This window comes from Cucurbita moschata, unplaced genomic scaffold (genome assembly GCF_002738365.1).
Source record: "Cucurbita moschata cultivar Rifu unplaced genomic scaffold, Cmos_1.0 Cmo_Scf00021, whole genome shotgun sequence".
Classification (NCBI taxonomy): domain Eukaryota; kingdom Viridiplantae; phylum Streptophyta; class Magnoliopsida; order Cucurbitales; family Cucurbitaceae; genus Cucurbita; species Cucurbita moschata.
The window spans coordinates 4,120,860-4,137,579 of NW_019268537.1; the positions used below are offsets into that span (position 1 = coordinate 4,120,860).

The following is a 16,720-nucleotide window of genomic DNA, read 5'->3' on the forward strand; positions in this document are numbered from 1 at the left end:
TATGCAAAGTGAAAGCAATGGCTGCCGGCCTTTATATAACTCCAAGTAATCCCCTAAAGGAAATGATATTTGCAATCATAAAAAAGATGTGGTCCATATAGTACATGGTCATCAGATTTATCACAATCTATAAACTATGCCATGAGAGAACAAAAGTTCATCAAAAGCAACTGATGAATTTTCATTAGAGAATTGGAATCATATTGGTTAAAGCGCCTTTAGATCCAAACCCCTGAAAAGAAAAACAAGCGTTTATGAGATGAGAATAGGATGAATCTCGTCTCTGTGACATAAGAAAGCAAACGATAAATAAGAAATTGTGACTAATGAAGACGAGCATGCTCATACCCTGGCTTAGAATTGGGTTGCTTATTATATTAGTTGTGGAGTCCATTTTCTAGGTTGCTTATTATAGAAGTAGTGGAGTCCATTTTCTGTACTATTAACTGTAACGGCCTAAGCCTGTCGCTAGCAAATATTGTCCTCTTTAAGCTTTCTCTTTCGGGTTTTTCCCTCAATGGTTTTGCTAGGGAGAGGTTTCCACACCCTTATAAGGAATGCTTCGTTCCGCTCTCCAACTAATATGAGATCTCACAATTCACCCTCCTTCGGAGCCCAGCGTCCTTGCTGGCACTCGTTCCTCTCTCCAATTGATGTAAAATCTCATATTAATGGTCTATCCTTAGTCTTTGAGATTTTGAGATTGACCTCAAGCTTTTAACATGATTAAAAATCAGAAACCACCTGTCATCCATTTACTATGGTTGGTTAAGAGCAACTGCAAGTTCAGAGCTCAGATATGTAAGGTTTTCCCAACAAAATTGTCAGAGGAGCTTACCTCAACAAGTCAATAAAAGATCGAACTAGATCTGTTACTCATGCATGCCGCCGTCTTTTCGGACCATCTTCAGAGTATAGCTCCCAATCGTTATGATCAAGAGGGCTCAAGTCATCGAGTTCCGCAATGGCAAGCAAGTACTGAGTGAGCTTCATAAGCTCTTGGTCACTATCACGATTAGCATGAGCTTTCCTGAATGGCCTAATTACCAGGCCATTTTGTGGGTTCATTACAAAGTTTCTTCGAAGATCATCAAACATTATAGTATTTCTCGAACTATAAAACTGCAAATTCCCAATCAAAATAAAATTTATTACAAAGTTTCACAGAAACAATAATATTCTAAAAGATAGATTTGGACGTAAATTGAAATCATCGCATACCTCTGGAAACTGTGCCCAAATCAAGCCTAGTGGCTTGCAATCAAAGGTCCCACGAGAATCTGACTGAACTGTGATCATAGCTAAATGGTCTAGAAGGGCAGTGATTTTGTAGTTTGGATTACTGAGAACGCCAAGCTGGCCCATCTTTAATTCAACCCACTTAAGGCTGCCAAAGGAAAGGTACAATAGATAAAAGAACAAGAGGTTCAATTCTGAAAATTTCCAAGAAATTGATAACATCTACTTCACTGGCAGCAAGCATGATTATAACACATGCACTTGTTAGTTATGGAATATCTACTGTTTGTGTCAAGGGCGCGATGGAACATAAAGACTAAGAAACAATGAGTGGAACAATTGTTGTGAGATCCCATATCGGTTGGAGAGGAGAACGAAACATCATTTATAAGGGTGTGGAAACCTCTCCCTAACAGACGCATTTTAAAAACAAAACCTTGAGGGGAAGCTCGAAAGGGAAAGCCAAAAGAGGACAATATTTGCTAGCGGTGGACTTGAGCAGTTACAATTGCATGGGAGGGCCTATACAAGATTCTCAAATCTTTCAAGAACTTGGAAATCTCTTGAATAGAGTTTTGCTCCAATCCAAAACAGAAGATTTTGCAAACCTTATCCGCATGCAATTCCTTACCAATACCCAACATCTCATTAACTTCCTTGCTCACGCCCATGCATCCCTAACTGATGTCATTAAAATAGAAGCCCAAAAGGTCCCTAATGACACATGCAGCTTTATATTCCTATCAAGGTGTGTCTATGACTCTGTGTTGATTTACACTGTCGAGACAATTTTAAATCTAAATCATTTGTTTCTATCGCAAATTCATTTATTCATTTACGTTATTTCAACTTTTTCCATAGGTTGAAGATGTTTGCAACTCTGTTAGGGTAGTGGATACCGCTCTCATATAAAGGAGGAATAATAAAAGAAATGAGGGCATAAAAAGCAGCAGGCATAACTTGTTTATAATGCTTGGAAATGGAAACTGACCTGGTTGCTGACCATATCATGATATCATATTCAGCATAAGCAGCAGTCAGAAATTCATGAAGATCTGCACTCGAAAAACTAAGAACTTAAAAAGAATGAAAAAAAAGAAGGGAAAAACATGTGCATAGACAATAACGATGATCAAAGTGAAAAAATAGTTACAGATAGAACATACAAGGCCGCATGAGTTGAAGAGGATTTTCTGCAGGAGAGCGATGATCAAAAAGTGTATAATCAATGTCCAGAACAAGTAATTTCTTTCCTTCACGGCATGGATTGCGAAGTTCTATCTACGATCCAACAAAAGCGGGAGAAACATTTGTAGTTAATGAGTCAAGATGACTACTTATAAGAGTTTTCAGATGGTAATAACTCAAACGTAAATCATTCTGTGAGTAATAAACAAAACTTCATTGTATGCATCTAAATCCTGTTGGCCACATTGATATATCATCAACTAAAACTCTTTGACATGCATAGTTAACTAAGTGATTTAAGGAAAAAGAGAAATCAACAACACCACTAGAGAAAACCAATAGGAATCAACAGCAACACCACTAAAGAAAGCCAACCAGTAATTTCACAGAGACAAAGATGTAAAACTATGAAAATGTCAGCATTTAAACACACACACACACACTACCTCATGATACCTATAATCAAAATTCCTTTTTAACAAGTTATATTTCATTATACGAACTTCGAAGGATACATAACTTCTTAATAACTTTTCAGGTACTTGAACTTTCAGATTCATTTAGAACAACTAAAGTTGCTGAACATCATTCAAGGAGAAAAGAAACAACTCACCTTGTATTGACCAATACGCCTTCTCAGTTTCTGCTTATTGACATCCTTGTCCTTAATGTCAATGACTTCATCTTTCCCAAGTTCGAAATCGTCAATAATTTCAGGGGAGTCCACTTGATCCACAATTATATCATCTTCAACAGTTCTGGTATCTCGATTTGTAACATTGAAATCAATCGGTAACTTTTAAAATAAGAATATGCAAATGCAATTAATAAACATGGAACTGCAGAAAGAGAACCCTTCCAGTTCTTTCATCTAAAACGGGTAGTTTAGCGTTCAGCAACCAGAATTTATACAGAGATTTGAGCGATTCCATATAGGTTTCAAGAGCAACGCAGTCCAGTATCGAATCGTTGATTTCTCAAATAAAAGAATCGAATTCATAACCTCTTTTGCGAATAAAATGAACAATAAAGGGAAGAAATAGGGTAAAAATGCTCCGAAAGAAGGAAACTCAATTGATGCAGTTCATATTAGAGGGCAACAACAGAGGAGTTGAAGGATAGAGAGCCGAACCCGATCATGGTCATCTTGAGAGATGACTTGAGGGGAAGCTGAGAGAGCAAAAGCGAATCATCCGCTAGTTTGGATCCGACTTTGGGATAAAGAAGCTTTTGGCGCTTGGGCAAGACGTTAGTAAGCTCGCAGATTCGACGCTTCAGCTCAGCCACAGAGTCATCACCGCAGACTCGTACAGTGTACTCCTTTCCGCTCCATTTCACCGTCAGTGTTATCTCTTCCTCCAAAGGAGACGAGGTGGACGCTGAGGCAGCCATTGTCGAATTCCCAACTTCGAAGCTTTCTTCCCCGCTCCCAACCAAAACCTCTCCACTCAATGAACCTCTCGATCAAATGAAATCGAATTGAAACTGTAGCACGTTTAGTATCAATTTGTTTTCCCTTTTAGAACAATGCTTTTGGGTGGGCCGTTGATAACAATATCGATCAAATAAAAGCAAATAATCCTCCCTATCGCCTCAAAATCACATTTATACATCAACCCAAATCGATCAAAAAAACCTCTCCTAGCCCATTGGATTTTAATTCAAATTTGCCCAATAATCTCACACTAGCATTGGTTCAAGAACATTCATGTATCAGCTCAAGACCACCGCCACCGCCAGTAGATATCATCTGTTTTGGCTCGTTACGTATCGTTGTCAATTTCACAGTTTTAAAAGGCATTTATTTGAGAGAGGTTTTCATTCAATTATAAGAATAATTTATTCCCCTCTCCAACGGATGTGAGATCTCGCTATCCACTCCCCTTGAGGGTTCAACATTCTTGCCGGGTATCTCACTATCCACTCCCCTTGGGGGTCCAACATCTTTGCCGGCACACCACTCAATGTCTGACTCTGATACCGATATTATCTACTTTGGTTCGTTGTTCCCCTCTCCCACCGATGTGAGATCTCACAATCCACTCTCCTTGGAGGCCAACATCCTCGCTGGCACACCACTAGTAGTACACGCCAACATCCTCGCTGGCACACCACTAGTAGTACACTTTTGTTCGTTACATGTCGCCGCCAACCTCGTTTACTCAGATGTCATAAACAATATATTGTTTACTCAAATGTCATAAAAATGATTGTTTCCCTCGCTAACGAATGTAAGATCTCACAATTCATGTGCTCCTTATTTACAGACAATATATCATTTCATTTCAATCGTGTCTTTAAAACTTTTTAAAAAGTTAAAGTTTTTAACTTTTGTTTGTAACATTAGTATGTATTCCACAAAATTGTGAATTATATTGCTTATCTTTCAAAGTTGTTAAAAATGAAGCCTTAATATAATTCTTTAAGGTTGATCATTGTTCAAAATATAGGTTATATTATGGTCGTAGAAGTGGAACATTGAAATGCTTCAATCCACCAACACAAAGGTATTCAAAAGGAATCATAACTACTATCTGAAATGGAATCACTACCAGAAATGTGAGCTAAAACACAAAGGTATTCAAAAGAAATCATAATTTCTATATCTGAAATGGAATCACTACCAGAAATGTGAGCTAAAATGGAGAAGAAAAAAGAGGAATCATGAAGGGGCAAAAGAAGTTACATACAGCCAGCCCCTTTCTACACACTTAATCTTCATACTCTGTTTCCTCATCATCATCTTCGTTTTCAGCATATCCCCAGCCCTCCACATTCTCACGGTCCTCCTCCGTTTCTTCACTATCTTCTTCTTCTTCTTCGTAGTTTTCTTCTTTAACCCGCCATGATTTTTTAACTGCAGCACTCATTGGGGCAGGAGATGGCGTTGCGCCTTTTCGCTGTGCTACTTTCGAAGGCGGTAACTTCAAGTTTGGTTTAGGCCTGTTCCGTTTCTGGTTTTTTACATTTACCCGTTTTCGGCCATAGCCATCTTGATCACTGGCTTCTATCTCATTTTCCCCATTGTGTGGAGCATTGCCATTGTCTTCTACAAAATGTCCAGGGTGTTCCCTTTTCAAATGGAGTTTAAGCTTGTACTCATGGATGTACGCCTTTTCACACCCTTCATAGGGGCAAGCGTGTGGACGGTCAGATGATGCCGAAGCAGAAGCTCCCCCAGAAGGTTTAGAAGCCTTAGTTTGCTTCTCGAAAGGTGGGGTATATTTGACCACTTCAGCTGTCGCATTCTATAAAGATGACAATTATTTGAGTGTAAAAATAACAATCTACCTAGATTGACTGCTCAACTTAAAGATTACTTTTGTCATAAACAAGAGTAAGGCTCGTATTAATATTTAACAAATCCTAAGAATACCTTTATATAATATCAGGGTATCCTTGGAAGATAGCATTAAGCAAAAAGTATAAGAACGAAAATGAAAGTACACGAGGTATAAAGCAATGCACTTAACACAAGTTGTTACCTTTTCATGGTGAGATGTAACGTGGTTCTTCAATTTGTACTCGTGTGCAAATCTCTTTCCACAATCAGGGAATGGACAGATATGATAGTTTTCTTGTGAATGCGTTTTCATATGTGATCTCAAGTTGAAATCCAGGGAAAATGCCTACAGAGAAACATCTAAAATGTGAGTGTCGAGAGGTTTGCGCTTCACGTGTAAAGAAATAAGCTACATGCATGCGAAGTACAGAATTATCTTGCATGCCGAACTGATTCTCTCGTAACGCACAAGCTATCATAAACAAAGCACAAACTAGTGACCGAATAGATGCTTGAACACAAGGAATAAATGTTCAGGACTGGACACTCTATGATAAGTCCTAATACTGACAACGAGAAACCTGATGTGATTCAATTTCCAGTAAGCAACAAGTGCTGTTTCAGCACAATCACAACATATTCCAGAGATTTGTTGAATTCATAGAATTCCAAATGATATTATGGCATTTACACAATCCAAAGAGAAGACGCATCTCTAACAACAACCAACTTAATATGAAAATTAATCTCATTCCCAAGTGGGAAATATATGAAGTTATTATCATGTGATTAATAGTGAGACATATTTCTGCATTGCAAAAGAAAACTAATCAGATGTGGGTCAAATTCTCGAGTCAGTTTAGAAATGCATACAGCTGCCTTTAATATAGAAAGATTTAAAATTAACATACAGTTGTTGCCTGAAGAATTATTTTCACAATGGATCGATTGATCACCTTACCACAGCCTTCATGAGGACACACAAAATCTCTTTCACCAGTATGAATAAGGAAGTGTCTTTTCAACTTCGAGCTATCCAAAAATTTCTGCAAAAGAAGATATATTCTTTGGTGTGAGCATACAAGTTGACAAATAAGAATAGAATAATTAATAAGAATATGAGAACAAATTCACGTGAGAAACTTTCTTGATGAATAATAATAAGTCACCTTATCGATGGGAGGTGAAAACTAGAAATAGTGTATACTCACTTCAACTTAATATGAAGGGAGTTCACCAAATATGGTGATATTGATGTCCTACCTCTCTTGAGAACTTATCTAGTGGTTATTTCTTTCATTACTTAGTGAACCCCTTCCTTTTTAGGGAGTTTGTTTTCTTGACTCTTTGGAAGGTGAAAATCCCAAAACCGGTGGTGTTCCTTGTCTGGCAAGTTATTCAAGGAAGAAAAATACCTTGGGTAGGCTCACGAGGAAGTTGACGCCCTTGGTTGGGCCTTTCTGTTGTATCCTTTATCGAAGCTAGGAGGAAGATCTAGATCATTTATTTTGGAGTTGTGATTGTGCTCGCATGGTTTGGAACTACTTCTTTGGAGTGTTTGGCCTTCAGTTAGTCCATCATAGAGCTTTTAGTAATATGACCGAAGAGTTCCTCCATCCGTTTTTTAGGGGAAAGGAAGTTTTCTTATGGAAAGTTTTGATGTGTGCTTTGTTGTGGGGTAATTGGTTGGGCCATTCTGCTGTATCCTTTGTCAGAGGGCGGAGGAAGATCTGAACATTTATTTTGGAGTTGTGATTATACTCGTTCGGTTTGGAACTACTTATTTGGAGTGTTTAGCTTTCAATTAGCCCGTCACAGAGCTTTTAGTGATATGATTGAGGAGTTCCTCCTCCACCTGCTTTTATGGGGGAAGAAAGTTTTGGTAACGAGTCCCTTTTGTAATTATTCGTTAGGTCTCATTCTGTTAGATTGGAGGCCCGTCATCTACGGTGCTCCCTTTTCTGGGCTTTGTTTTGTTTTGTTTTTTCTTTCCTTTTTTATCTCAATGAAAGTTGATCTTTACAAAATATATATCATATATATGTTCCTATTTGTTATTCTCTAGCATCCGAAGTTCTATCACGAAAATCAGAAAAAAAAAAAATACCATTCCCAAATATGAAAAGAGAAGGATGAGTTAAACTATATATTCATTTGATAAATGGCTGGTTAATCCACAATAATAAAAGCCCAAGCTACTTCGATCATGGAATTTATAGAAATGTCCTAGTTCAATTCTAACATATCTGAAAAGAAAACACAGGACAGTACCTTTCCACAGCCATCGTAGTGACAAACATATTGCCTCTCCCCATGAATGTGAGAATGCTTCCTCAAAGCACCTGCATCAATAAATGTTTTTCCACAGCCCTCATAGCTACAAAGGAAAAGCACTTCAGTGGTGGGTTCTGGTTCAGGTTCTGGTGCTTCCGACTGTTTTGACTTCTCCTTTAGTGCCTTCAATGTATCCTCTAAGCAAAAACAAGAGGAAAAAAAACTTTGAGCAAGTATAAACAAATAAAAATAGAAAAGGCCGAACCATGGACCTAATTGAAGTAAGTTTTCAGAGCTTATTTTATTTCCTCCACATGTAGAGTGAAGTACAGGTAGTGGATGAAAGGAAGGGGGGAAAAACACTTTACGATATCATCAAATAATCAAAATAATAATACATCAGCCATCCAATCAAAAGTACTGTCCAAGATTTATAAGGTAAAATACCCTTCCAAACAACAAAAACACTCAATAGCTTTCTATTTGTTAAAGAAAGGTCTTATGGCTTTGGTATCCATAAGCAGACATTTAACATACTAAATCATAGTCCTTTCTATCCACCGAACGCAAAATTCCTTCCTCTCAACAATCGATGATAAGAAATTTACAAATCAAGTTAGAAAGCAGCACCAAAATAAAACGAACATAAAAGCCTTTAACCACTATGGTGAACACCTTAAGCTCACGTTTATCTTTCTAAACAACATTAATTCAACGAAAGAAAATATTCAGCAATATAGTAATGAAATAAATAGTACCTGTAACCCATTTGAAAAGAAAGAACTTTCCTCCAGTTGCAACAACATCTTGGGGGACCCTAAAAGGTAGCAACTAGCATCATTAAGGCAAGGATACAATACGATATTACAATTCTTTCACATTTGACATCTTTCACATTTGACAGTATTTTCTTTATTCTGACAAGAACAAAAGAATCAGCATGCATGGTTAGAATTCTAAATTTCTCCCATTTGAGCGCATTTCATTTGTATCTTCTAAAAGAATATCTAATTGATAGTTTTTCTCATTCTTTGGATGCTACTGTAAACAAAAAGAACCCAATTCAATCCCTTGATTTCAGCCTAGGCCGGAACGGAACTGCAAGTGTCTCAACACACATCTCTTTCATTAATAGTTCTTCTCTTATAGAAATTTTTTTTCGAAATCAGATAGTTATAGTTCCTAAATTAAGCCCTAAGCGGAGAAAGAGCTTCATCGCGGTACGTAAAACATTAGAATAATCTGGCGGGAAAAGAGAAAGTGAAGAATGAGATTACCATTCTTTGATCCATTTGACAGAAGAATTCGTGTTCTTCCGAATGGGTCGCCTGTCGAATAGATTGTGATTAAAGTGAGTCTCCATGTCTCTTTCTCGGCCTCTCTCCCTTCGCTCCTCCAAGCAAACGAACGCAAACTCAATCCAATCGACAAGAGCCTGTAAGTTGAATCGATGAGAACGAGAAGCACTCTGGGGGAAGCGAAAGAGGGCGCTGGATGAACAAGCAACGGGAGAGAGACGAGACCACGATAAAGACGGGGAAGGTTTCAGTTTCCGTTCCGTTCCGGGGTCATGTAGGCTTACAGGTTTAGTCTGTATTACTGAACCAGACTTCAGACCCTTAAGGTTTAGTCGGACGGTGTCTACATTGGTTGGATTAACCTTGGTTGGTTAGGGTTAACGTCTAAAATTCAAATATTAAACTTTTACCAGTAACATTGTATCATAAACATTTATTATAATGTCTTAATCTTTGTAACAATCTCAAATGTAGAATAACGTTAGGTTGGATCGTGAACTTTATTTTTTAATTGGGTAGGTTGACCCGACCTGTAGCTCACTGTCAGTAAATATTGTCAATTTTGGCTCGTTATATATCGTGGTCAGTCTCACGATTTTAAAACATGTCTTCTAAAGAGAGGTTTTCAGGCCCTTATATAAAATGCATCGTTCTCCTCTTCAATTGATGTGCAGTCTCACACGAGCAAACAAGTTTCAACTGGAAAAACGAACCAAACTTTCAGTTTTTGAAAAATTCAACCTAACTCAACCCTTACGTTGAGCCCTTTTTTTTTAGATTTTAGTCTTAGTATAATATTTAACGAATATAACAAGAGGCAAGAACGATTTTTTTTTTTTTTAAACGAGTTATTGGATCCTTTGAAAAATGAAAAAAAAATGACAGAAAAAGGACATTAGAAAAACACATGCAAACATGTCTCATACCCTAAACTTTGTCGCATAACCTATGTTATACAATTGACTAATAGAAATTAAGTTGTTATTGAGACTAAGAATATATCTGACATCCTTTGATGTCCACTGATTTTCTGCGAAAATTTTATGCAGACATCCTCTTTTTCTTCAATTTTTAAATCTTTGTTGTCGGCAAGATACACCCTCTCTCTCAAAATTTATAGCTTTGAAATTTCTAAACAACTCCTTGGACAAATGAAAAGATGCACATGAACCCAAAATCCAAAATCATATAATATTTAGAGAATATATTATTTATGGAATATATCATATATTCTTTCTAATTTGATTTATAATATATTTTATTTTATTTTATTCTCAATATTTAATTAGTTTATATTGGTATTAACATACCTTCCATCTCAATTCTATTTCTGATTCTTAACACAATCAAATTGTCCACGCTTAAAATTACATTGGTGCTCAATTCATATGAAAAACGAACCAAAATGGTCCAAGAGAAGAATCTATTTGGATGTGATTTTTAGTGAACAGAAGCCTCAATTTGACCAAATTATGACATTCGACCGTATTTTTAGTGTACTCGCACCCTCATAAAAAATACGTTTGGGATCTCACAATCTATCCCTTTGGGGCTAATATCTTTGTTGGGACGCTCGATGTCTGACTCTAATATCATTTGTAACAATCTAAGCCCACCACTATCAGATATTGTCTATTTTTGCCCGCTACACATTTCTACCAGCTTCACGTTTTTTAAAATACGTCTACTAAGGAGAGGTTTCCACACCCTTACCTCTCGGAGGCCAGCGTCTTTGCACCTCATAAAAAATGCTTCGTTTCCATCTCTAACCAATGTAAGATCTCACACAATCACTCACAACTAACGAAGAAAGTATCGATGTCAATCAATGTCGATATCGATAATAGTAGCCATATATATTTTAAAAAACAATATGAACGTCACAAAAACATGTAAAGATATCGTGATTTATTTATTAATTTATTTGTGAAACTTAAGAATAAATAAACCTATTTTAAGTCACGTGATTTGAATAATTATTAATAGATAAAATAATTCCAAACTTCAATAATTTATAGATAAAAAATATTTTGGAGACCATGAAAAGAACAACATTAATAAAACTGATTTGATAATAAAAGTATTACTCCCAATTTATTCTAATTTTTAAAAAAATGTAAAATTTATATTATAATATTATGTGAAAGAAATAAGAAAAGAAGGGTATTTAATTAATTTGGTCGTTGCCTAATCTATTATTTACATCCATTCAATTTCACAACCATGCTTCAATTCTCAACTGCCACAAAACAAATAATAACAAGAATCCAACTATTCTGTCTAAAATTATTCTTAAACTTTTAAAAAGAAATTACAAAAAAATTAAAATAATCTTCATAAATATTTTTAAAATGCGCGAAAAGTTTTATAATTGTTGAGAGGTAAGGTGTCGATTGTTGGAGGACAAAAGTTTCACGTCTGCTCATTTAGGGAATAATCATGAGTTTATAATTAAATAATACTTTCTCTAAGGACTTTTGGGGAAGCTCAAAGTAAAGCTACGAACGCTTATGCTCAAAGTGAACAATATTATACTATCGTGAAGAGTCGTCCTTATCTAATTTAAGGTTAAAATTAAGGAAAAAAGAAACATGAAGGGGCAAGTCATGTGTGCGTGTACCTAATCCTGGGAGCTTTGTGGTTTGTCCACTTTGGATTTGGACCTCTCTCCGACAGCGACACGACACGACACCCTCTGACATTTGACCCAATCCCACTCTCTTGACCACCGCCGCGTCAGCAGTTCGGAGCACCTTGGCGGCTGCTGCACCACTTCAAATTTGCCTCCATTTTCAGCCGCCGCCGCCGTCTTCTCATTCCAACGACCACCGCCAACCCCGACCAAACCCGGTTTTGAAAGAACTTGAACCGTTCAATGCAACAGCAACTAGTTTCCATTTCCATGGCCTCCAAAATCTCCCCCATCGACGGCCGCTTCCCCTGCTCCACACACACGCACCGCCCCGCCAATTCCACCGCTTTTCGCATCCTCCCCGCCAAATACTCCGGCAACGCTATCCTCCCGTCGTAGATTCCGTCGAAATTCCTCCGTTCAATCAACGGCCTCGCCCACTCCACAATCGAAGCAGGCGATTTCGAGATATCCATCGCTTTCCTACCGCTAATAACCTCCAACACAACAACCCCAAAACTAAACACGTCGCTTTTCGTGCTCAATTTACTCGGTGTCGTGTAACAAGGATCCAAATACCCAATTGTTCCGGCGGGTTGACCGGCGTAGCTCCGGAGCTCCGATGGGGAAACAGCCAACCCAAAATCCGCCAATTTCAAATTCCAATTCGAATCAAACAGGATATTCTCCGCCTTGATATCTCTATGAATAACCAAAGGATTAGCTTGGTGAAGAAATTCAACCGCACGTGCAATCTGCGTGATGATCTGAAGGCGTTTGGGCCAAGTGACCGGAGCAAGGAGCAAATCATGGAGGCTGCCATTAGGCATGAACTCCATTACAAGAAGCTTGTTATTAGCAGAGTCGAGACTGGTGCCAAGAAAGTTAACGACAAGAGGGGTTTGGCGCAGAGACCACAGCACTCTGGCTTCGTTCTCCAATTTGGAATAGTCGTTGGTCTGCAATGGCTTCTTGACAGCAACCACCGTGTTGTCTTTAAGTATGGCTTTGTATACAGAGCCATGCGAGCCTTTGCCTATGAGGCTTGCGGCGGAGAACCCATCGGTGGCGCAGAGAAGGTGTTGGTAGTCGAAGAACTCGATCATTTGGAGAGGGTGAAAGGGAGAGTGGGGAATTATTGAAGAGAGGAAAAGGGTAGTGAAGGAAAAAGGTGAATAAAGAGAAGGGGATGCAATCGAGGGAACAGAGCCACGCCCAAGGCCACGCCCACGACCACGCCCACGACCACGCCCACGACCACGCCCACTAGCTTGTTGTTAGCTTTATTGGGGCCTCCACTTCCACTTCCCATCGCATATTCTTCCCATTCTCTGCTCCTCCTCTATGCCTAATTTAATACCAACAATCAGCAGGGGGCTCTGCTGGGTTGCGTTGACATTGCCAAATCTGACCCTTATTATTATTATTATTATTTTTTATTATTTTTTTTTGTTTACAAATTAGGGGTTGGTGGAGTTAGAATGGACTTTTCCATTTTAATTTGGATGGAACATTGAATTCCAATTATATATATATATATTAGGTTAAATTAATAATAATATCTCTTACTTTTTATCTATAAAGTACTTTTAATTTTCAAAACTTTTTAATAATATCCTAAACTAAAAAATATCTATATAAAATTCCGATATCTTTTGTTTTCTTTATTTAATTATGGAAATAGTTAATATTTTATTCCTAAATTAACCTTTAATTTATTTTAAATAAATATTTAAAATTTTAAAATAGTGTAAAAAACACTTTAAAACTTAAATTCCAAGAATAGCATATGCTTTCAAAAGTTTAATTAATGCAATTAAAAAAAATATTAATCTTAAATTACCTTTAAACTTTTTTTAAAAGTTAAAAAATACATTTACTGTTTTGTATATAGATGAGAATGGAGCATTTCTTATTAGGGTATGAAAATCTTTCTTTAATAAACGCATTTTAGAAGTTGACGGTGATACGTAACGGGTCAAAGCGGACAATATTTACTAACAGTGAGCTTAGACTGTTACAAATGATATTACAGCTACTCATTGGAGGGTGTGCTAGCAAGGATGTTGGGTTCTCAAAAGAGGTGGATTGTGAAACCTGACATCAGTTATAGAGGGGAACGAAACGTTCCTTATAAGAGTGTAGAAACTTCTCTCTAATAGACACGTTTTAATACCGTGAAACCGATAGTCATATGTAACGGATCAAAACGAACAGTATTTGTTAGTGGTGGACTTGAGCTATTACAAATTATTAGAAACGCTCATAAATTTTAAAATATTAGGTAACAAACATAAATTTTATTATTATTATTAGTTGCATAAATGAAGAGGTAGTTGTATAATAGGAAGTGAATAAATGGGCCTTTCTATTATTGCTTCAATAATTTCTTACACATTGAAGGGAGGAGATGGAAGGCTAGGCAGCGTAGCTACATTTGGAGGGCCGGGCCCAAAGATAGGATTTACAAAGATGGGCCGAGGCCCAATGGAGTAGATTAAGAAAGCCCAAATGGAGGAGGAGGATTGGGCCTGGGAGGTTATGGGATCCATGATTACGCGCAATCAGAGGCGGCGGCCCCGCCGTAAATAATGCGAAGAGAAAAGGGATTGTGAAATGATAAAAGCATGTGAGATTACACGTGTGAAGGAATGCAATCATTTCATTTGTGTGAGGGACCCCACCTTCCCCAGACCTCCCAGCTTTGAACCGCACCGCACAATGACGTATCTCTATGTGTATTATCATTTATCACTCCCTCTGACTCGGAACCTGGGACCCACCAATTCAAACCTCGTGCTCTAATTTAACTTATCAAATAAATATATCACAAAATTATACTTTTTTTTTTTATTTAATATTACTTTATTTTGTATATTTAAAAATTTTCAAATAATTTTAAAAACTTAAAAAAAAAAAACACCTCTAAATTAAAATATATATATATATATATATTTTTTTTTTTTTACAGAGACGTTCGTAAATAATCTATTAAAGCGTCGATAGATAGGTTCAATCCATATATTTGCCGTAAAAAAAATTAAAGAGAGTTTTTTTTTTAATATGCTTTTAAATTTTTTTAAATAAAATATAAAATATAAAATTATTTTTATTAATTTAACCTAATAATATATATATATATATATTAATAATTAGGTGTGGTGCAATCAATATTAATGATTTAGGGACGTGAAGTTACCGAATGGTGAAAGGACATTCACCTTTCCATAGGCTGTAAGTAAGTAAATAAGATTCGACTTTTACCTCACTTCCGTCTCTATTGGCATCGCATCTTTTCCTCCACTATGTTTTATTTTTTATTTATTTTTTACTCAACAAAAAATAAAATAAAATAAAATCTATTGACCTGCTCTAGGGGAGCGCTGATGCTAATTTTATTATGGTTTGTCTGATGAGTCTCGTGTTGAGTTCAAAAAAGGGTAAAATAAAATTTGATAGGATAATTCACGTTCATTGAACAATTGTTATTTGTCAAAGGTCGATTAGTTATAATGACAGCTTTGCAAGCAGTTTATTTCATAAAATTACTTGCTTAGACGATCGTTAATTTATCTGTGATATTGAAAGTTTTCAAATTTAAAATAGTAGCTATCGGACTTAAAATGAATTTATTGTTGTTTTCATTTTGAGCTTAAGAAAAGCATCAAGTCTACGATGGATGGATGGACGAATACCGGGTCTCTTAACTCCTCTTGCCTTTTAAAGATAGACATCTACCTTATCAATTACGAGATGCTTATTATACACAACCATGATACAAATAAGGTCCAACCAATTTTGAATATGTGACAAACATGTAAGACACGTAAAATTTCAAATTTATTGCCCATAATAGAATGCCATTATGTGAGCATATGTAATAAATAAACCAGATCTTCGAGATCCACAAAAATAATAAATAAATAATAATAATAAATAAAAATTTGATTTTTTTTCTTTTGAGCTCCCCCTCAAAACTTTAAAACGTATCTGCTACGGGAAGGTTTCCACACTATTATAAATGATGTTTTGTTCTTCTTCCCAACTAATGTGGGACATCACATTGCCACTGTCATTTCAAAGTTAGTCCGAATTTAATTTTGAAAATAATAGTTAAAATAAAAATAACGAGATAAGTTTCAAGAATTTTAAAAAGAGAGGTAGAAAGGATGATAATTAAATTAGGAATATTAGAAAAAATTCGATGACTCGATAAACCCAATCAGCCCAATCTAACTCATATGGTCGGATTTGTGTTGGGTTCAAATAAATAAAAACTTTATGGATTGAATTGGTTCATGAACGAGCTCAAAATTATTGTTAATTTAAAAATATAATATTCATATTTTTATTTACTTTTATAATTATTTATTCTTTAATAATTTTTAAAAATAAATAAAAATAATTTGGTTTGAGGTAAAAATTGAATATAATCCAATGAACGGAGGGAGAGAGGTAAATGAAAGGTAAATGAGTAAAAAGTAATTAATGAGGGTGAAAAGGGAAAGGGGAGGTAGAAAGGGAGGGTGAAAAGGGGAAAGTGGTGGGAACAGAAAGAAATGAGGATCAGCACTGGAAATATCATTGATGGGATCTGCATCTGCGTATTCCTAATTTTTTTTAAATTTTTTAAATTTTTTAAATTTTGTAATTTTTAAATAAAATAAATATTAAAATATATTATATTACCTCACTACAACTGACAGATAACACTATTAATTACTACTCTCCACTACAATTCTCTGACACCTCCTCTCCCTCTTTTTCACCTTTCCATCTCTCTTCAACCCCCCCCCCCCCCCCTCT

The 16,720-nt window shown here is 36.3% G+C and overlaps 3 protein-coding genes across 3 annotated transcripts; all 3 read right to left on the reverse strand.

Moving 5' to 3' along the window:
- Positions 1-11: 11 nt before the first annotated feature.
- On the reverse strand, positions 12-3,940 carry LOC111458345 (ubiquitin-like domain-containing CTD phosphatase). The gene is made up of 7 exons (XM_023100942.1): positions 3,560-3,940; positions 3,041-3,185; positions 2,406-2,520; positions 2,231-2,294; positions 1,222-1,387; positions 839-1,122; positions 12-232 (listed from the first exon to the last, which is right to left on the reverse strand). Exons 1-6 carry the CDS (start codon positions 3,817-3,819, stop codon positions 877-879), a joined length of 996 nt encoding a protein of 331 aa, XP_022956710.1. The 5' UTR covers positions 3,820-3,940; the 3' UTR covers positions 12-232; positions 839-876.
- Positions 3,941-5,005: 1,065 nt separating this feature from the next.
- Positions 5,006-9,582, reverse strand: LOC111458864 (zinc finger transcription factor YY1). The gene is made up of 6 exons (XM_023101710.1): positions 9,262-9,582; positions 8,743-8,801; positions 7,982-8,181; positions 6,667-6,756; positions 5,913-6,056; positions 5,006-5,675 (listed from the first exon to the last, which is right to left on the reverse strand). Exons 1-6 carry the CDS (start codon positions 9,345-9,347, stop codon positions 5,139-5,141), a joined length of 1,116 nt encoding a protein of 371 aa, XP_022957478.1. The 5' UTR covers positions 9,348-9,582; the 3' UTR covers positions 5,006-5,138.
- A 2,362-nt stretch (positions 9,583-11,944) lies between these two features.
- On the reverse strand, positions 11,945-13,220 carry LOC111458232 (serine/threonine-protein kinase-like protein At5g23170). The gene has a single exon (XM_023100747.1). It carries the CDS (start codon positions 13,018-13,020, stop codon positions 12,019-12,021), a length of 1,002 nt encoding a protein of 333 aa, XP_022956515.1. The 5' UTR covers positions 13,021-13,220; the 3' UTR covers positions 11,945-12,018.
- Positions 13,221-16,720: the final 3,500 nt, after the last annotated feature.